Below are 21296 nucleotides of genomic sequence, written 5' to 3'. Positions count from 1 at the left end.
TTCCCAACTGTGGGGAAGAAACCACAGCACACACAAGAAGTGAAGAGCGAGTTTTACTTCAGTAACCGAGAGAAGCTGTACAAAGGTTTTTTCCCCCCCTGAGCCACCTGGGGCAAGGGTGGATTTTTTTTCTTTTTTTTTTCTTTTTTTTTTTTTTGTTTGTTTTGTTTTGTTTTGTTTTTGCAATAGACTCAAAAGAGCAGAATAAAAAGTTTGACACATTCGCAAAGTCAGTGCTGAAACCAGCCAGGTCCCAGGCAGCCGAGAACTGCGTGTGTGCCCCTACTCACAGCCCTTCTGCTGTCCCCCGACCCCTTTCTGGACAATCCTGAAGCCATGCTCCATCACCTGCACCTTGCTCTGGACAAGCATCCTTCAGCCCACCCTGGAGTGGTGGAGGCCACCCCAGCCTGCCCCACTCCTTGGCAAGGAGGGAGCCCATGGCTGAGGAAGGGGCTGCATCACTGCTGCTGCAGCCTGAGGACCTTGCAGTGCTGCAGACCAGGCTTTCCTGGCAGCCTCTGAGGCCCTGGCCATGCATTGGAGAAGAGGTGAGGGAAGGAAAGCTGGCTCCAGCCTGTGCCAGACCCATAGGGCAGTGGGGACCGACATGTCAGCCCTGGCTCCAGGGGTCACTGCCCCACTGGGAGTACTTATACACTGCTGCCCAACATGCCCCAAGGACGATGATCACTCCCAGATGGCAAACAGGGCCTGTCCAGGCTGCCAAGGGGGAATGGGGTTCATGAAGCACCGGCCCATCAGCATCCCATTCAGCCACAAGTGCAGCAATGGGTGCTGCCATCCCAAGGCTGCCTCCTTGTTGCTGGCAGCCACAAGGCTGTTTCCCCAAAGGGTTGCTGGTGCCAAAGTGGAGCTGGGGAAGCAGGCAGCAGCAGCACACACAGGAGCCCATGCTCAGCTTGCTGCAGGGCAGGGAGGAGCTGGATTGCTCCAGGTCCTTGTAAAAGCCTCTTTTCCCCAGAATGCAGTGCCTACAGGAAATGGCTGAGTTTCTGTTTGTTTTTTTTTTTTCTTAAACAGTTCTCAAAAAGCATCAAAAGTAGCCCCAAAAAAACCTCCCTGGTGGTCAGCTCGATCTGGTACTAAAAAGTGCAAAACTGTATCACAAAAACTGTTCAAAAGTTGTAAGAAAGCGGGGAGGGTGCAGAGGTGACTGAGGTGGCAGGGAGGGGACCAGGTGCCATTGCCCTGGTTTCCCTGGCCACCAGCCCCAGAAGAGGGGACAGGTTAGGACTGGCCCCCTCCTATCTACCCCCATGGCACGACGGAGCTGGAGAAGAAGCAGCCGCTGGCTTTGTTTTGCTGCAATTTTGTCTTTTTTTTTTTTTTAAAACCATTGAAGAATTGAGGCCAGCAGGTGGGTTTCAGTTGTTCCCCTTTCCCGGGGCAGAAGAGTAGGTCCTGCAGCCAAATGCAGGACAAGGAGGGGCAGGAACAAGTCTGATGGGGCCGATGGTGCGGGCAGCTCCTGCAGGCAAGGACCAGGGACTGTCCTGCTCTGCCATCATCTCCGGTGGACGGGCCGTGGCCCTGCATGGCTGGAGCTGGCGGCTGCAGAAGGGCTGTCACGCCCTCTAGCTTGTGCCGCAAACAGACGGACACATGCAGGGTCTCGGCGGGCACACGGCCCCCACCCCCCTCCTGGGGGGGCAGGAATGGAGCTGCAGCGCAGGCGGCTGATGCCCCTCCCTTAGGACTTCTGGGGGTGGCTGGGGCGGCCAGTGCGCTCTGAGACATTGCGCTTCACCTTGGTGGCCGTGCTGGAGGGCTCTGCGTTGAGCGAGGGGCTGGAGCGGGACTTTTTCAGGCCATCATCCTCCCCACCCGCTGTGTCAAACAGGGTGGACTCAAATGCTGCCAGGTCCTCGGAGCCAGCCTTCAGCTTGGCCCGCAGCAGCATGGCGTAGGTGCCATAGCGGGATTTCTGGGGGGCACAGTGCAGCAGAGAGAGAGGTTGGCAAGCTGGTTACTGTCCCCTGCACAGCATCCCCATGTCAGGGGGTGCTCGTGGCCCCACCCATCCCAGCCAGCATCCCAGGGCAGGGGAATGCTTGTGACCGTGGCAATGACACAGTGCAATTCATCTGACAGGGATGGGTTGGACCCATCGCTCAGAACAGCCAAGCAGGCAGGGGCAGAGGGCCTGAGGGTAGAGGGGGGTATCTCCCAGCTCACCTCAAACTCCAGGTACTCTTCCTTCTGCTTTAGCTCCTCATACTCCTTGCCCTTCACCTTCTTCTCAGGCAGTGAGGAGCGATGCTCCAGCAGCTCTGCTGACATTGTCTTGAACTTGGTCTCGTGGTTCTTCACCTGCTCCTCCTGGGGAAGGGTGACACCATGTCAGTGCCTTGGTCTATCCCCCTGGTAGTGTGAGCTGGCCAGGGACAGAATAGGTTTTTCCCCTTATAGGTCCAGCCAAGATCTCAGCTGCCTTTCCTGGGTTTGATTTTTTTTTTTCTAAATGGCAGGCAAAATCATAGGCCCTTGGGGGCTGTCTGCTCTCACCTTGTGGAGGGGCTGACTGCAGTCTTAAAGCAGAAGAATTTAATCCCTCTAAAACTAGGCTGGTGGTTTTTTTAAATCCTTTCTGCTCTATGAATATCTGCCCTGGCATGCACGAGTGCCAGCTAATCCCCCCAGCCAGTTGCCTTTCAAGGTCCCTGGCAGGACCCTGCAGGTTGTGGTGTGGGACCATGTTCTCTTCCATGGTCTAACTATTGCTTGACTCCGGTCCCCACTGCCAGGAACAAGACCTCACTGTCTGCCCACAACCTCAGTACCCCTTTGCTCTGTGAATCCCTCGGCCCTGCACCTCACTGGGAGGCAGTGGGGAGCATGGCACCACACAGGTCCCTCCACAGGGGAAAGTGCCACTGGGAGACCCAGGGGGTTTGTCCCATGCTCACGGTTGCCCCCACACCATGGCCCACCTGGGACAGCCTGGTGCACGAGCTGGGTAGCAGTGGGCGGCTGAACTTCTTCTGGGAGCCGATGGCTGCAGGGAAAGGGGGTGCAGAGAACATGGCTGCTACCACATTGATGCGTGTGATCCACGAGTGCATCTGTTCTGGGTTCCTAAGGAAAAAAGCCATACCACAGATGGGCTGTCTGTGCCAAAGACGGAGAGATCTGCCCTGCAGACAAGATCCAAGTCCCCGAGACCTGGCCCTGGCCAGCCGTGGCACCTGGGACTCTGCCCCCAGCAATCCTGTGCCCAGCAGGGTAAGAAGAAGAGAAGCTGAGCAAAGCTCAGCACTGACACCGGGTCCCTTTCCTTCCAGAAAGGGCCAAGACAGGAGAGAGCAATGTGGCCCTAAGCCCCATCCCACCCTACCCCCCAGTCAGACGAGCCCTTGTGTCCCAGCGTGGGGCCCAGCCAGTGATCCTGAGGGACTCACTGTGCTTGGAAGAGGAAGACTCTCCAGTCAGCTGTCCTGAGGTAGAAGACATTGGGTCGCTTGCTGTAGTCAGATGCCCGCGTGGCAAGCGAATGGTGGATGCTAATAGCATTCTTCAGCTCCTCTTCTGCCAGTGCCTTCCCTGGCTTATACTCCTCCTGCAAATCATGGGGAGTTTCAGAGCCAGCTCAGGGATGCAGCCCACCATGAGTCAGCTCTGTGAGGTTTCAGGTACTGCAGATTAGCACTGGTAGTGGTAGGTCTTAGAGACCACCCTCCACCAGCCAGCTGCGGGCTCTGCTTCCAACTCATCCTACCCCCCTGGGGAGAGGCTGCACAACCTGGGTGCATTGGCTTGGCAATAACACAGGGGCTGTTCCCTACTGCCCACAGCTGGGCAGCATGTATGCCTGCAGGGAACTGGATGTCCAGCCCAACCTCCCACCCAGGGCAAAGAACCCCACTGCCCCCTGTCTCCCCAGCCAAGCCCCCTGCATGCAGGGCTCTCAGTCAGCAGCCGCTTTCACTGCTCAGGCTGAGCCACCCTGGGAACAGGGTTGCCACCAGATCCCCAAGCAATGGCTCAAGCATGCATGGTGCCGAGTTTGCTTAGGCCATGCTGTTTGCTGGAGCCCCTCTCACAGCTGTGGAGACTGCCATGCCCCACCCCCTGGGCTGGAGACAATCCCTCTCCCTGGTGCAGACACAGGTGGCTCTGCTGCTGCCTACCTTCTGCAGGTAGAGAATCATCCCCTTCAGGATGGCATGGAAGGGCTTCCAGCCTCGCTTCCCTCGGGGTGCTGCCGGGGAGGAGAGAGCAGCTCAGACATCATCCTCAGCATTTAGTGGGGGGAAGGCAACCCCCATCCTCCTCCAGCCAGCTCTGCCACGACGCACGTCCCCCCACCCCCGGGACGGGCAGCACGCCAGGCCTGTCCCCGCGCACCTGAGCCCGTGCCGGCCGCGTGGCTGGCAGATGGTGCTGCTGGCAGGGGGCCCTGCCGCCTCCCGGGGCCAGCCCGCCGCGCTCCCGCCTCGCTGCTTGTGCTGGGATGCACCACTGCCTCCCCGCTAGGGCGGGGGACGAGGCGGTGCTGCCTGCCAGGTAATGCTGGCTTTGGAGGGCGGCTGCATCTAATCAGATCTAGGCGGCATTAGATAGCCAGGGCTTAGAGGGGATTTTATTGGGAATACGGTGAACATGCCTGGCAGTGCCCAACCAGCAGCAGCCTACTGTGTGTATTGTTTATCACAGCACAGGACACCTTCCTCCATCCCTGCAATCCTGTGGCAGGGATGCAGCCCTCTGGAATCCCACCCCAGCCCACCTCCCTGCCTGAGCTTTTCCCAGTGCTGTGGGCAGGGGCTGCTCTGCCCGCCTGCTTGGCCTCTGCCTGGCCCTGATGGTGGGGGCAAATGGGCAGGGAGAAGCTTTCCAGCTCCCCAGCCTGAGGGCTGAATTATGCCTGGCACATACAGACAGAGAGGACACAGGGGGCTGATGCTGAAGCCTGGCATGATGCTACCTGCTACCATTAGACATCATACAGTGACTCCTGCCCTGCTTAGCTCTGTTTAGTTTCTGGAGCTCACTGGTGCCCTCTTGCCCCAAGTGCCTCCCATGGGCTCCCCGGCACCTACTTTTCTTGCAGTCAGGATCAGCATGGATCTTGCGGACTAACAGCCCGTGCTTGTAGGTGGCAATGCTGGAGTCCTGGGAGAAGTCCAGAAAGGGGTTACTGCAGCTGCTGATGCGCTTGATGGATTTTGGGTTGGGGTCTGCCAGTTCCGAGAGGGACTTTCTCAGCTCCTCCTCATCTCTGACAATCACAAATTTGGGTGGGGAAAGAGTTTGTTACTTTGCTGGGGACAGCAAATACCAAGTTCCCCACTGGCTGTTCCAACTTTTAGGCCTGGCTTCTGAAAGGGAAGCCAGGAGAAGCAGGCCAGGATGAGCAGTCTCCCACCACCACTGGTGAGCATCCCAAACCCAGCCATGCCCATGTGCCCCTGTCCCTCTAGGCAGCTGAGGTGATGCCTGGCCCCTCAAAAGACAGGGCATTGCGGTGTCTGCTGCCAATTCAGGGTGGGGCACCTGCCTACCCCAGGGAATGAGGAGCCCTTTTTTTGGCCAGGGATGGGACTGACACCAGCCAGGCTGATAAGCCAGGAGCCATGGAGGAGCAGCACCCCAGGGTTTGGCATTACCAGGGCTCCCCAGGCCATGGTGCTGGTCGGAAGAAGGGTTTAGAATGGAACTCACCCACAAAGAGAGACTCAGGCTGTGGTCCCCACACCTTCAGGGTGGCAGCCAGACTATGGGGCCCCAAGCCAGAAGTGAAGGGGTGCAGGGAGACTGTGGTGGGAAGGCCTCAGGCAGTACCAGTTGAGGGCAGGAGCAGGTGTGGGCAGTATGTAGGCAGCTCTCTCCCACCAGGCCACGGCCCCTCACTGTGGGCAGGCTGCACTGGTGCTGCTCCCCCCAGCCTGCACGAAGATGTGGGAGCCCAGAGCTGCTGCCTCCCCCCTCCCTCAGCCGCTCGCTGCTAATTAAACCCCTCAGCATCTGCCGGCGTCTCCATGGCAGCGGCCGAGTGCATCGCTCAGCGCTGGGTACCACTGGGCTGATTAATCCCTGCAGCGCAGGCGCTGCCGCTTCTGCTGCTGGAGATGGCAGCTGTGGGCGAGGGTGCGGGCACCCTGTGGGGCCCCGGCACAGCCACAGCACCCCCAGAGCCTGCCTACTCCCACCACGGGCATGGCCACCAAGACACAAATCCACACCAAAGCCGCAGGAAGCTGGCCTCAGCTGGCTTTCTCTCAGCATGCTGGGGAAGGTGTTGAGGGCAGCCAGGGGTACGTTGCCTGCAGCCCCAGCCCAGTCCATCCCAAGCTCCCTCTCCTTCCCAAATCATCACGGGGCACCTGCACTGCAGCATCATGGCTCGTGGGGCCTCTGGGGCTGGGTGGCCTCACTGCCTGCCCAGCGCCGGGCAGCAGCACCTCCCGTGGGGGTACTTACATGGCCCACTGCAGCTTCTCGTTCTTGATGGAGCCGTACAGTGCCTGCAGAGAGAAGAGCAGGGGGGTCAGCAGAAGAGTGGTGCCAAGACGGGGGGCTGCTCCAGGGAACAGAGAAGGCACACCAGACTGGCTCAAGGGTACTGGAGGTTAAGGTAATCCCCCGTCAGTTTGTCCTGATCCAGCCCTGTCCTGGCTGGACTAGCTGGTGGACCTTGTTTTAGGGTTACTGACATCACTGTAGATACTGCTTCTCCTGGGCACCATGGGACCTGCAACCCCAAGCACATCCCAGGCATGGTGCTGGGGATGGGCCTGGCATTTTCTCCTTTCTTTCCCTTCCACTCTACCTCCCTGTGACAGTGCCACAGCATTAGCAGCATAATGGTGAGGCACATCAAACATTTCCAAGTGCTTGGGAAAGCTGTTTCTCCCCACTACAGTGTGTTCCAGGCTGGTAAAAGCAACAGCATTCAGGAGGCCTGAGTCCAAGGAGAGCAAGCTTTTGGGACGGACTTTGATGGTGCTTGCCTTCACGCCGCTCAGTGGGACCTCAGTCTGCTCCAGGGCCCTCAGCAGCTTCATGACCCAACAGACCATAGCCAGCAACCCTGCTGCTGTCAGCTACCTGCCCTGGGCTAGCAGAGATGGTCTCATGGCAGCACCCAGCACTCCCCAGCAATGCATTGCTCTCGCAGGAGCACACTTCAGCTTTGGGACAGACTTCAGCATGGCATTGGCAGAGACCCTGGCATGCTGTCATTCATGAGGCCCCCAGAGGACCTTGTGGCTGGTCAAGGTAGGGTGGGTTGTTGCTGCTTGGAGTGGCTGTGGCCTGGCCCTACCCCTCCCCAGCACCCTCAAGCACCTTTCCTTCCTTGGGGACCCAAACATCACCAAGCTGAACAAAGCAGGACCCAATGCCCGTACTTCAGCACAGGAGCAAGACAAGCCTGCCTGCAGCAGGGTGCTCCAGGGCCCTGCTCCCAAGTGTTTGTTCGGTCCAAGCTGGGTGCAAGCCAGCAGTGCTTAGCACAGCTCTGCAATCAGGGAGGCTCCAGAGAGGGTTTCAACACAGTGCTCACAGAGGGCTTTGGAGCACGATCTGGAAGGCATCATCCTCGGAGGAAAATAATTGAGTCTTGCACAGGCTGTTCATGCAGCTGTCAACATCCATCACTGGGTCAGAGACTGCTGCTGAGAGATCTTGCTGGTGGCTGAGAAAGTACAACTGGAGGCGTGTAGGAGCCTAGGAATGCTGGCCAGCACACAGGCCCCAGTGGTGTCTGGGGAAGGGACATCCATCACTCCCAAGAGGCACAGCAGCCAGGACGGAGCAGGAACCCAGCTCCTCTTGCACTTTCCTGCTGGGGAAATGCTGGCAATAGCACCAGTTTGTTTCTCAGAGGAGGGAAGGGACTGTCCTAGTCTAGCAGGCAGAAACTAGGGTTCAGTTGTCTCCTGGGAAGGCAGGATGCCTATAGAGGGGTTATGGCCTCAGAGCCTGAGAGAAAATTTGACTCCAGCCCCATTCACGCAGCCCCAGTGCTGGAGGGGCAGGATGCTGAGCTGTGAGCAGGAGGTACCCATCAGTGGGCTGGTAGCAAGAGGAGAAGAGAGACTTAAAGAAGAGCCTGGAGGGAAAAACACAATCCAGAACACAAATTGCAGAACATAACCTGGGAGTGGAGCAGGGGGGTAAGCAGGCATCTCAGAGCAATGTAGATGATAAGGAGTCACCATGGGAAACAGAAGGGAAGGGATCTTACTCACTGCCACGGATGCAGCTGAAAAATGCTGAAAACGAACGGACACAAAAAGGAGACAAAAAAAAACAGCACAAAGAAGTGGGGACTGAAAACAGCAGAAAAGCACCTTGGAAAGAGTGGGCAGAATGGGACACATGGTTTGGCTTCTACCTGGCTCAGTGGCAATACAGAGAGGTGTCATCTCCCTGCCCCCAAGGAAGGGAGATGTGAGCCAGCTGAGCTGGGATTTTGGAGGGCAGGGTAAGGTGCAACACTGGAGAGGACCCCAGCCCCATGCAGGGCTTGCAGGAGGATTGCTGCTAAATGCAGAGTGAATGAAGTGATACCAGAAGATGCTCGAGGAGTAATTCTGGATGGCACATTGCCGGATAACAGCCTGGCAGAGTACTGCATTACAAAAACCTGGGCTCTGTCGGCGAGTAATTCAAAGGCTGAACAGCCTTGCGGCTTTCAAAAGCTCCAGCTGCCCTGCTACAAGCCCTGACAGCATGCCACCAAGCCCGTGTCCAGCAGGGGCTGCCAAGTACCCCAACTCAGAGTCAGGGAGCAGGGCTTGCTCAGCACTCCTGTGCAGGGAAACAGTGAGAAGCAAATAGGGAGACTGTGGGGATTGAGAGGACAATGCAAAGCTTTATGTCTACACTTAAATCCTGCCAAGACTTTGCTTGGCTAAACGCCAACCCCAGCCAACACCGATCTCAGAACAAAGCTGGTGGACTCAGCCCAGGTCTTAGCTGAGAAGATGCATTCCAGCCACAATGCCCACCCTGCTGTTCTGGTACTGTACCAGAACAACTGCCCGTCAGTCCACTGAACTCTGTGCTCTTTGGTGTACAGACTGTTTCTGCTGGGGAAGCACAGGATATGCAGGCTCCTGAAGCCTAACTCACAACCATGTCAGCAGAGACCAGAGACACTAAACCAGCAGGTCCCTCTCTCCAGGTTCTCTTTGCTCTGTGGTTTGATTCCTGCTGGGCCGAACGGACAGCACCTTTTGGTATCTCTGCGCTTCCAAGCGCTGCCCAAGAGAAAGCTGGGCACTGGCCAAATGCCACTATGGACGACCCCAAGCATGGTTGGGGTTTTTTGCCATTGTTGGGTTATGAGCTCACTGCTGCAGCATGCCAGGCCAGCCAGCCAGCTCTGCCCTAGACATGCGCAATACTGAAGAGACCTAGGAATATACTGTCCCAGTGGGATTTCTAACTGAATCAACAACATCTTTCTTTGGTGCCCTCACTCCCAAAAAGCAGGCTGAGAGGATGTCCCGGAGTCCTGCTATAGCAAATGTCTCAAGGAGAGGTGAGGGGCTGCACTGGGCAAGAGGCAGGTGGCTCTGATGCTCCAGCCCAGCCATAGTGCCAGCCCTGCTGGGGACAGCCCTATGTGAGCAGGGCAGGGAGAAGACAGCCCCCTTCAACTCCTCAGCTCAGACCAGACCAGAGGCAAGATTCAGTGGTGGTTTGGGGAGCTGGGTAACAAGCTGGCCTGGACACAGCTGTGGCACAGGATTGTACTGAGGGCTGTAACCCAGCACTCAAGTAACAGATGAAGGTTAATGCAGAAATTTAGGTATCTGGATAAAGGGTTTAACCCTATCTGGAGTGTCTCTTTTATGCATCATAACTCTTACAGACACATCCCCTTTCCACTCTGCTAGTTCCTGTGCTAAACAACACAGTGCTCAGCTCTCTGCACAGCAAGATACCCTGTGCATGTCAAGGCTCCCCTTCCTCTTGCTAGACCTGTGACCATCCACGGGTGCATGACATTCTTCAAGACAGACTTCACAGCCACCAAACACCCTCCCTGCAGTCATTCTCCCTCTCTCTGTGCATGGCAGCATTTCAATATGAGAGGTCAATTGCTGGCTTTCCCCAACTTTTCCTTAGCAAAACATCTTCTCTACACCCAGCCACAAAGCCCTATGAGGTCCCCCAGGCACACAGACCCCCCCAGCTCTGCAGATACAAACAGCAGGGTCAGATCAGGGCTGTACATTAGATGGAACTGTGCCTATGTTGGGTCACCAATTCACCTTGGCAGCCCCCCCTACACCGTCACTGCCTGTACAGCACGCACAACCCATGCTCAAGAACAACTCATCACCTGGCACACACCAGCCCCTGCTGCGCACATCCCGTGTGTCCCTCCTCCCCTCCACTGCAGAGGGGCTCCAGTGTGCACAGAGCAGAGTGACTTGGGAACAGACTTTTTTTCCCTGTAGAATAGGCTGCCACTGGGACAGTGTCCTGTGCATCACCTTCCACCCTGCTGCAGTCAGTAATGGACAGCTGCCTATCCCAGCCCCATACCTTCAACTCAGTAACATCTAAGCTGCACCAATCTCTTTTAAAATATTTAAAATCTTCCTTGCCCAGGCAACTATTACTCCCAGGACAGCAGACCCCTCTATCCCTCCCAGCACAGCCCCACAGCACGGGAAGCAGCGACCGAGCATCTCCCAACTGCATGTTTCCAACCGAGTGCGTCACAACTTAATGCTGCCCCCAGACCGTACTGCGCTATGACAGTATCGCGGCTTGGCACGGCCCCGATGGCCCCACCGGGCTTGTTCTGGCCACGGGGGCGGCCCAGGTAGCTCTGGGGTACCCCTGCCTGCTCTGCCCCAACCTGCCTGAGAGGAGGGGGACGATGCAGACTCTTCTCCCGCTGCTACACCAGAGCAAGGAACCCAACCGAGGCAGGACGCGCCCAGAGACAGCCTGTTCGCTTCTTCCCACCCAGGACCGATGCGCACCAGCCTAACATCTCCGAAACGGATGTCGGCTCACAGCGAGCAAGCTCTTGGCAGTAAAAAGCCCTTTTTTGTCCAGGCTGCCACTCCTTTCTCTCCAGCTCCGCTCGGCTGGGAGCCGGGGCTGCGGCGCTGTCCCTCCGCGCTGCCTTGCGGCTTTCCCCGCCGCCCAGCTGGGTGCCAGTCTGCCCTGGCCGGGCTGGCACGGCACGGCACGGCACGGCGCAGCTCAACCCTTGGCAGGGAGCCCGCAGAGCTTGTCACTTATGCTAAGCTGGAGGGCTGGTCCCAGCGGTACGGCTCTGTCCTGGATTCCTCTTGCAGCGATGTTTTCGAGCAAGCGTTGCTGTCAGACCACGGTAAGCGGCGCAATGTCACCCAGGTCTTGCCGCGCTCCCGCAACCCCTGTGCTCGGGGTCGGATGCGGGAAGGACGGCAGGGCTGGGGAGGGGATCCTCGGGCGGAGGGGCGGGCTGGTGGGGGCCCGGCTCCGCGGAAAGCAGGCAGGAGAGGGAGATGGGGCTGGCTGATCGCTACATCCATACCAGGGCTGAGGCTCTTCCAGCGGGCGGGACGGCGGCTGTCCGGGCACGTCCGCCTGCCCATGTCCCCGCCGGGGCGCAGAGCGCTGCGCATCCCTCCGCGGAGCCACCCGCTCCCCCGGCCCGCCGCTTACCGGCTTCTTCTTGCGACGGTTCTGGAGGCGGCTGACCACCAGGTCGGTGTAGAGCACCGGCTTGAGAGTGCGGGAGCGCTGGGGCCAGCCGTAGCAGAAGGTCTCCGCGCCGCGGTAGTTGCGCCCGTAGCGCACCGAGCACATGGAGCGGGACCGCATGCGCCCCGCGCTGCTGTTGATGCTGTTGACGCCGATCATCCTGCCGCCGGCGGCGGGGGGCGGCGGGGCGCCCGGCGGGACGCCCGGCGGCCCTGCCTGCCCTGCCCTGCCCTGCCCTGCCCGGCCCGGCCCTGCCCTGCCCTGCCCGGCCCTGCCCTGCCCTGCCGCCGCGGCCGCTCCGCCACCGCCGCCTGTTGAAGCGGGGCCGGGCCGGGCCGGGCTCGGCGGCGGCTCCCGACAGAGGCGGGGCCGCCCCGCCCCGCCCGCCGCAGCCAATGGCGACCCGCGGCAACCGGCCGGGCCGGGCCGGGCCGAGCCGAGGGGCTGGCGGCGGGCACCCCACCCGCGGGGACGGCATCTCACCCGCGGGGACACATCCCACCCGCGGGGATAGATTGCATCCAGGGGGACGGCATCCCACCCGGGAGGACGGCATCCCACCAGCGGGGACAGATCCCACTCGCGGGGACAGCATCCCTGGTGCTGATGCCACGCGAGTTGATGGAGCTGCCCTCGCTGCATCAGCTGGCCGTCCCTGCCTCCTCTCCGCGGAGGTCCAGCAGGTGGCTGGACCCTCCTGGGCTCTTGTGGGGCTGCGGTGGTGGCATCTCCTGGGCTCCAGGGGCTGGGTGGCATCTCCACTCGGTTCCATCTGGGCAGGCTTCAGAGCTGCTGCTGCAGCCCTGTCCACCCCAGAGACCTATAAAGCTGGTAGGAGATGGGCCCAGTGGAGATGTGCTCAGACCTTCCATCTTCAGTGCCCACCCCAAGCTTAACACTCCTGCCTGTCCCTCCCAGGTCAGGCAGTAGCTAGAGCCACCCAGCTGGTTACAGGCAGGACAGAGATGCTTCAGGCAGCTGCTCCTGTGAAGATGCAAAGAGCTGGGCATCCTTGCAGAAGGCGAGGATCGATGCGTAATTTAGTTAGGCTTGACTGAGCAGGAGATGCAGCCAGTGGAGAGGGGGAAATTTTCCACTCTATCCTAACTGCTTGGCATAGGATCACTGGGCACAACTTGTGAGGGAGGGGGCATGGGTGCCTGGCACATCAAATATGTTGGGCTGCCCCTGAGGCTGGGGGGAGCCAAGGGAGCCGGGGCAGGGCGGCATATTGCTCCCAGGGGAAACAGGCAAAAAAAAAATAGCCCGAGGGATTAGACTGAGCAAGCGTTTCTGTGATTATAGCTCAGAGGTGGGAGCCAGGGCTTTCTTCCCACATTGCTAATCACTTACCCAGCACTCTGAGCGTCTGAGCCCTGCTGTTGTGCCTCCAAGCTGGAAGGTGGGGGCCCATCCTACCTTCCTCCCCCGAGGACCCGACTGCATTGTCAGGCTTAATTCATTAACATCTGTGACGTGCTCTGGGCTTCTAGGCTGGAAGGCAGCACAGATTTGCCTCATTCCTGCAATTGCTAAGCAGTGACGGGGAGAAATTGGGCCTGATTTAGTCCTACTGCTTTTCTGCCAGCCAGTAAAGCACAAGGTTAAACTAAAAGAGTAAGGAAGATGGGGATGAGCTGAGGCTCCACAAAGTAATCAATCTTGTAAAGGTCAAATCCACATCTGAAATATAACAGACAACCAGCGAGTGAAATCCCAGGGGGCCTGGGCTAAAATCACACTGTCAAGAGAAAAGCAACATCTCAAGAGCTAACCAAAATACCACCAATTCCAGGATGACCTCCTTCACCTCCTTCCTTCTGTATGGGCAGTGCCTTCGTACGGCCACAGGAGTTCAGGTCCAAGCCTGCAGATGCGGGCATCTTCAGGCATGGCATTACATGGGTTCTTATATCCCTGGCATGGCTCCATGCCTGAGGGAGGGAGGGCAGCCGTTTCTGCAGAGTATAGTTCTCCAGAGGAGCTTCCAGAGCCACAGGAAAGGGTTTCCAGCAGCAGTGCCAGTAAGGCATCACTGCCTTAGCTCCAGCAGCAGTGCTGTGCAGGGTATGGTGAAGCACTGTCAGTGAGGGGGATGTGGTGCTCAGCTGTGAAAGCTCTTAAAGTGTTTTCATTGCTTCTGCATAAAACTGGGATTGTTTACATGTATTAGCTAGTAGCAGATAAAGTTCTCATCTGACTCAAGCTGCCACAAGCTCTCAGGCATCACGCTGTGTTTGTCTTGGGACTCCCCCTGCAGCCAGAGACAAGAGGAGTGCTCAGGCTCCCTGTGGGTCTATTCCTGACAGTGTCCCCAGAGTCAAAGGGGACAGTGGCCTTGTGCCCCTGCAGCCACCTAGGTCCTCTCTTGCTGCCCCCATTCCCGGGTGGTGAGATTCCCTGTGGGCGAGAGCCACTTCCAGCCCTCCAGCTTCGAAGTTCGTGCTGTAGCAGCCTGTGCTATCTACCTAGGCAGGCTTGGAAGAGCCCCCAGGACCTTTCTTCTGTGCTGCTGGAGCTGCCCAAGACCCAGCCTTGAGCTTTGGGAAGCTTCTGCAAAGCCTGCTAGCCCTTCCTCTCTCCTGCTACCCTTAGGAAATGCGTGTGCTCCTGGAGCACTAAAATTAGCCAGACAGCTGTGTGGCACGCCTGCACAGGAGCCTCAGTCCCCAAGCACAGCCCGCCAGCTAGGTCTGCCAAGGAGGCAGCATCCTACCCAGGGTAACAGGGCTAGTGAGCCTGTCCCCATTTGTCTGCTCCCTCAGCCTGTGTGGAGACCAGAGCACCAAGCAGCCAAAAGCACTGGGCAGAAGGGAAAGAGGGTCTTCTCTTGTTGAGCCTGGCAAAGGCTGCCCAAGAGAGGCACAGGCCCTCCTTGCCAGTCCTCCCTCTGGCACAAGCCCATCTCACCTGCCCTGTGGCCCCACTCCGCCTTGCACAGGCAGGGGGTTCCCCAAGTGGAATGGTGTTTCAGGTGAGGAGCTGCAGCCTGCCCCATGTGAGGTTTCTCACACTGCCTTTTACTCCCCCTTCCCAGCATGGCCCCTGTACAGAGGCGGCTGAAAAGCAGCGGTGGGAAGCACCGCAGCTGCAGAGGGAACAAGCCATTTTTAGCAGAGCAGCCTCCCAGCTGCTGGGCCGCGGGCAGAGCTGTGCGGGGCTGTGCTGCAGCACTGCAGCCTCCCCCACTCCCTTGCACCCAGCAAAGGTCTTGGCCACTGCCTATAAGAGAAAGCCTGTAGCTTTGTGGCACTTCCTCACTATCCTATTTCCCAGTGGTCTGACGGGGTAACTTGATCTCACATGTTTAAACTGCTGGTACTTTTAGGGGTGAAGTTTAACAGGAACAGGGCAATGCCTCAAGTGCAGGTAGCCCACTGTGGGGCACCAGGGGCTGCAAAGGGCGTGCACTAAGGAGTCTGTGGAGCTTGGATACTCCAAAGTGCAGCAGCACTGAAGGGCAAGGGTTCAGGGTCCACATTTTGGATGTTTCCATCCATTTTGGGTGCTTAAAGCCTTTTCTGGAGCTGGGTTTAAAATGATAGGAGAATTTTTCCTGAGTAACTCCTTTTACTGGCAAAGCGTGGGCTGAGAGGGAGGACAGCCCTATTGAGAACTGCTAGTAACCCCTTAATGATGGGGTGAGCGACACAGCCAGGAATAGACCCACAGAGGCTGAAAAGGGAGCTCAGCTTTTCACCCTCTGTTGCCTTTTTTCCTCAACCACCTCCCCCCATTGTGGCTCCAGCACCCTGTGGGAACCCATTTTCCACATCATGAGTATTTTCCAACTGTAGCGCTTCACCAACAGCAACGGTTTCTGCCTGGCAGAGCCCATGGGATCTAAGCCTATTCCCAGGGTCTAAGACAGGGAGACAGCAGCGCAGAACACCATCCTGAGAACAGGCGATGCCAGAGAAGCACAGCAGTCCAAGGCCAGAGGTGCTTGCTTAACACTGCCCTCCCTGGCCAAGTCCCTCTGGGAACAGGGTTAGGCAGGGAGAAGGCAGGATACCCTCAGTCACACCAGTGTGGTGAGTTCCCAGCTTCGAGGCTTTAACCTGCAGCCCACCATCCCCACTTCCATGCCTTGCCCATGTCACCTCTACCACCAGAGATGGCTCCAGTCCCAGGGCCTGGCCAAAGCTTTGGGCTCCAGTGCTTCAGGGAGTCAGGAAGGGCAGAGTACCATTGTGATGATGCCATGAAGCCTCTGGCTGCAGCTGGGCAAACCAACCTTAGCAAGCTGCCCCATGTCTGTGAGAGTAAGCTCCCTTGCCTGTGATACCGGCATAGCAAGAGCAGTGAGGGAATCAGGATCCCAACCGGAGCTCCGGTGTTCCTCTGGGGGAACAGGACAGCCCATGTTCCCCTCAGCAAGGCAGGGGGAAAACTGTAGGCCCAAGGACCACCACTGTTCTTGCATGTTAATGCATCTTGCATTCATAGCATCCCAGTGTGATCCAAGTGTGATTCATAGTATCCCCATGTGATCCAGCCCAAAGCTCTCACTTTTGCTCCTCCTGCTTGGCTGGCCAGGGAGAACAATTGAATTTACCTTGAGCAAATCCTTGGGGAAGTCAGTGCCTCCATTGAGTCCCTCCAAGTTGCCAATGAAGTCAGAGCAGGACATTCTCTTCCCAATATTCTGGGGGAGCCAGGGGGAGAGAAATGTGGGGGTTACCTTTGGGACAGAGATCAATAGTGGCTGGAGCAGGTCCCACAGCCCAGGAACAGACACCCATCTCTGCAGAGGGGTGAGGGACCAGCCAGGTATCAGGGAGGCTGCTTGCAGGTATGGGGAAGCTGTTGTCTTTACATAGACTCCAGGAATTTGAAATAGTCTCCCCACTCCCAATGGCAGCTGGTTTTGGAGTCTCATTCCCACCTTCCCTCCCTGTCCACTTTTCTCTTCTGTCCTCATCCCACCTCTACATTTTCCAGCTCATCGAGTCTCCCCCAAAGCCCCCCTCTCTCCTTCACCAGCTCCTCCTCTCATTCAGCCTGTCTCCTCTCTCCTCACCAGACACATTAAGGGTGACCAGTGCTTGTGGACCCAGGGTCCCATGCCTTCTGCTCACGTGGCTCCGTCCTTGCAAGTCCTCACTCTTGCCCCAGCACCTATGGTTCAGGGTGATGGGCTCAGACAGGGGACAGACTGGGGCAATGGCAGTGTTAACTTACATGTCCATGTAGATCTGTGTTTAACAGCATCAGGGCACAGGTGAGGGTGTGGGCTCCATCTGCAGCACAAGCACAGGACAGGAATTAGAGCCCCCAGCTCAGCCCTGTAGCTGGTGCTCCAGACCCTTGGCATCTCAGGCAGGGCACAGGGGCTCTGAGCCTCCAAAATAGGCCTGAGCCCCTTCCTCCTGCCCCAGGCACAAGGAGCACACAGCAGTCAGTGTAGTGATGACAGCGTGAGGGCAAGTAGGTAGGAGGTCGCTGAATTAAAGCTGGCCCCAAACCTGAGCATACAAATTCCCTTCCAACCCTGCAGCCCCTACAGCCAGGCAGTGATGCTGTAGCTAATCCTGCAGAGCTACTAGCATGGCAAGATAGGACCAGCACAGCCCTCTGCCAGCCAGGCAACCCAAACCTCACCTGTCCCAGAGCCAGCTCAGAGCAGACTCAGCAAGTGAGCACACACAGAAGAGATGCAAAGACATGAAACAGTACAAAGTGAGTATCTGTGCTCCCCAAGTGCCAGGTACATGGGTTTTCTCACTTGGATATTCCCTGAGCTGAGGGTCTGAGAGCTGAGGTCTATTTGGTGAGGAGGGCCATCTCTTGCTTCCTGTGCTAATCTGCTCAAGGTCAGAAGTAAGGATGGGTTGAGTCCTAATTATGCATCACCCAGCCAAAGCAGGCTTAAAAAAAAATAATCTAAGCAGCTGTCATTTGAGGGAAATGACATCTCCGTAACCAGGGCTATCTTCCAAGGTGTCAGTATAGGCTCTCAGTTTGCTCTCTAGTTTCACTTTGAGCATCTTGACTGAGCTGACAAACACACAGACTCCCTTGAAACACACACACACACACACACACACACACACACACACACAGAGACATGTACAGTTTCTTACCTTCTGAAGGGATGGCATTGGGATTACACTCATAATAGCGCTGCGAAAAATGAGCCAGCACTCGCTCTCGCTCTTGCGTCTCTCCCATCAAGGCCAGCTCTTTTAGAAAGGACCTGAAAAAGCAGCAGCAGTGCTGGTCACACATGAAGCCCCCCAGTAGTTTCTCCAATCCCCCTTGCGCAGGAATGGAACTGTTCTTTCTGGTTTGGAGACACCCCCCCGTGTGCTGGATGAAGCCCCACTGTTTCACATCCCTCCCTCCCAACCCACTGTGGGACTCTCCTCCAAACCCACAGCACCATATCCTGCTGGCACATTGCAGAGGCCTACAGCCAGTCCCAGGAGCTACACCAGGAAAGGAGGTGGAGGTAACAACAGAAGGATTCGAGTTCAAGACCTGAAAAGCCAGGCCTAGGTGAACCTGACTGTCATCCGACTGCACTGACCATTGAGTTAAGACTGGGGATGCTCTTTCTTTATTGTGTGGCTGAGAGATCACCTTGGGAATCACCCTCTCCTGTTTAAGAGGTAAGAGGATCTCCAGCTGGGGAGTCATGGGTTCAGCCTGCTCGTGCAGATCTCTGTGTGGTTGCAGAACTGTAGAGGGCACGGTCTGTTGGGACCTCACTCTGGTGGCCACCACACACATGCACATGTACATACACTCAGCTCTGACCTGAGAGCCTGGTCCAGGCTCATCCCCGTGAACACGAAGAACTTCAGATATTCCCCTGCCACCATCCTGCTGAACTCATTGCTGAAATAGAAAAGGGGGAGAGTAAGAGTGGGATCAACCAAACTGTGGGGACAGCCAAAGGCACACAGGAGTTGGGTGGATTCTAGGAGGCTGGGAACTCCCCAGGGTTGCAGACGGTGTGCTGAGGACAGACACACCCCACAATCCCATGAAACCCAGAGAAGTCACCCACAAATCCAACAGGAATACTGGGTATGTAAGAGAAAATGGAAAAACTAGAGCTGGAAGGGCCCACGAGAGGTCAGCTAGCCATCCCCCTACCCTAACCCCCTACTGAAGCATCCAAGATGCAGTCATGATAGGAAGGTACCAAAATCTGGATGTCTCTTAGGTTTTAAGACCTTCAGAGGTAACACCTGCTGCAGATGTAGCAGTCATGGCTGTGAGGGCCTGCCAGCTGTTCCCTGCCAGCCTGGTACCCCGCAAGGGCAGCAGCTGTGGGTGCACCGCAGGCGCAGGTGAGACCCTTGCACAACAGAACATTCCTTGCTATTACCCACACGTACTTCTTCCCCAAGTGGCGAGCCACATCTGCTTTTTTAAAGCCATCCAGGTTGTAGAGCCTCTTGGCCAGGCGTTTGGCGGCCTCCAGGTCAGCCTTGTGCCCATTGGAAAGGGTGTCCGTGCTGCCCAGGACCAGATGCTCCACGCTGTCCATCTCCGACTCCGAGTCTGAAACCAGCTGGCTCTGGGGGTGGTCACTGCAATGGAAAGGGGCACTTCACATTAGCCTGCCTCCAGATCCTCTGCTTGTTCAGCTTCTCAGGAAATGCAGATTCCTCACGCTGCTTTGGAGACTCACTACTCACTGCTGGGACCCAGGATGAACAACACTGGTCAGACACACTCCAAGGTTGGGACTGGGAGCTAAAGGAAGGTTTGAGGATGCAGCTGGAGGAGAGGTGGGGTGATGGAACAGCTCCAGTGACAGATGACAGGATCAAGACACCCAAATCCACATCCAAACTGGATGTACAACTGCTCCAAAGTCCCCCACTCTGAGCCTGTGAAACTGTATGTGTGGGCTCAGGCTCTGCCAAGCTCAGCTGTAGCGGAGACTTGGAGCAGAAACATGTGCACATCACATGCTGTCCTACAGATCCACACTCATTTTTTAATCTGGACAAACTCCTCGTGCTGCTCTCAAGCACAGTTTCTACCCGAGACAAGACAACTGTAATTTCTTCGTTCACCTTTTCCCACTCACTCACTTCAAAGCACTACACCCCCCTGGCCTCCCAGCTCACAGTGGAGTGTACTGTCTTCTCCAGGCTACCCATCAGCTCTCAGCCCACCATGCCTTAAATGGCCACGTTAGGAGACACTCTTGGCTTGGCCCCCAAAGCAATCTGACTCAGCCATGCAGAAGTTATCCCAACTAAAAGCTGGTTGAATCTAATCAACAAGGAACGTTAAGCAACTCTGACCTCGCCCAAATTTTCTGGCAGCCCTTGCAATGTTCCAGTCTGATTTATTTTTAAAAGTCTCTAATTGAGTTTTAAGAGGCCTGCTCTCCTGAGCCAATTACCCAGGCCAATCTCCTTGAGGCTCTGCTTCTTTCAAGAAGGACAAGCCTCCTTTCTGCTCAGTGGTGCCTATCCCAGGGGAGCCCTCCACAGCACTGACAGGCGTGTTAGCATCCTGGGGGGCTCCCCCAGCTGATGTGCAGTGGGGGAAGCTGTCTGGCAGAGCCAAAGCTAACTTGAGTGCTTGACAGTAGAACAGGCTGGGTGCTGCTGGGCCAGTGCTGGGCACACACCTCAGGCTCTCTTCAGCTCCTTGTGTGGCTGCAGTCACTGTGATCTCAACCAAGGATAGAGGTCACAGGCTCTTTTCTTCCTAGAAGCAGAGGAGATGAATTCATTCCAGCAACTGGCACCTGCCAGCCATGGGCTGCGATGACTGTATTTTTTGCTAAAACTCTTCATCTGCTATCACAAGGGCACAGGCACTGTTCCCTTCCCAGCCCAGCAGCTCCAATGGTGCTTTTCCAGCTAGAGGCTGAGCTACAAAACCCAAAGCCACCCGTGCCCCAGTTGTACCTCCAGAGCAGGAGGCTGCTCAGTCACCCTCTGAAGATCTTTTAATTCTTCTCAACCACCATCACTAAAACTCCTGATATGCTTTTGGACCTCACCTGTCCTGCCTGAGAGTTGTCCTCCCTCACATGGCTGGTTCCTGAAGCCCCCAGGGACAAACCCAGAGCTCTGAGTCTTCCCCCATGACCTCTCTTCCCATTCTGTGGTCCTCAGCTTTTCTACCTAGTGCTGAGCATCCAGGTATGAGGCCACTTACAAAATCTGTCTTGTCCTTCAAAACCTCTCTGTCCCTGCAGGCTCCCAACCTGTGACTGCAATTCTTGCCTTGCTTCTTGTAATGGGCATGCAGTGATCTCAAGGCTTGAGTCTCAAAGTAGCTCTACCAGCGGGATCCGCTGTTCCCTCCTTCACCAAGTCCCCACACTGAATTGGGGTTTTACATCATAAAACATAACCTTGCTCTCAGAATGAGGCACAACCCAACCGTGCCATGAAATAGGTTTTCTTCCATCGCTCAAGCCACTCTCATGCTGTTAAATATGGACAATCAGCCTCAATAGACTCAGAGTGCCCCCCTTGTGGCACCTGTCTGTCACCACTCAATGCCCCAGCTGGCTTGGAGAATGTGCAGCTTAACAGAGAGAAAACCAAGAGGCCAGTCCTCAAGCAAATGGAGAGCAGAGCAAGAGACATGTCTATGTCTCAGGCAATTGAGATGATGCTAATTTT

General features: G+C 56.7%; 1 protein-coding gene across 5 annotated transcripts in view; it reads right to left on the bottom strand.

Moving 5' to 3' along the window:
* Nucleotides 1-984: 984 nt before the first annotated feature.
* PSD (pleckstrin and Sec7 domain containing) overlaps nt 985-21296 on the bottom strand; it is a 47018-nt gene continuing 26706 nt past the window's right edge. For 4 of the 5 annotated variants that reach the window (XM_051800081.1, XM_051800085.1, XM_051800082.1 and 1 more), the window contains 12 exons: nt 19029-19229; nt 18448-18528; nt 17772-17884; nt 16870-16928; nt 16244-16333; nt 6445-6488; nt 5064-5242; nt 4152-4222; nt 3423-3580; nt 2955-3099; nt 2200-2343; nt 985-1948 (listed from right to left, as the gene is read on the bottom strand). In XM_051800081.1, the coding sequence (XP_051656041.1) occupies nt 1715-1948; nt 2200-2343; nt 2955-3099; nt 3423-3580; nt 4152-4222; nt 5064-5242; nt 6445-6488; nt 16244-16333; nt 16870-16928; nt 17772-17884; nt 18448-18528; nt 19029-19229 (1519 nt within the window). In that variant the 3' untranslated portion in view covers nt 985-1714. The remainder of the gene's footprint in view (nt 1949-2199; nt 2344-2954; nt 3100-3422; nt 3581-4151; nt 4223-5063; nt 5243-6444; nt 6489-16243; nt 16334-16869; nt 16929-17771; nt 17885-18447; nt 18529-19028; nt 19230-21296) is intronic. The other variant, XM_051800084.1, reaches the window with a different exon arrangement.

Source organism: Manacus candei, unplaced genomic scaffold (genome assembly GCF_025592945.1).
Source record: "Manacus candei isolate 608988 ecotype Guabito, Panama unplaced genomic scaffold, ASM2559294v1 h1tg000050l, whole genome shotgun sequence".
NCBI classification, from domain to species: Eukaryota; Metazoa; Chordata; class Aves; order Passeriformes; family Pipridae; genus Manacus; species Manacus candei.
This window is presented reverse-complemented; position numbering and strand designations above follow the sequence as displayed.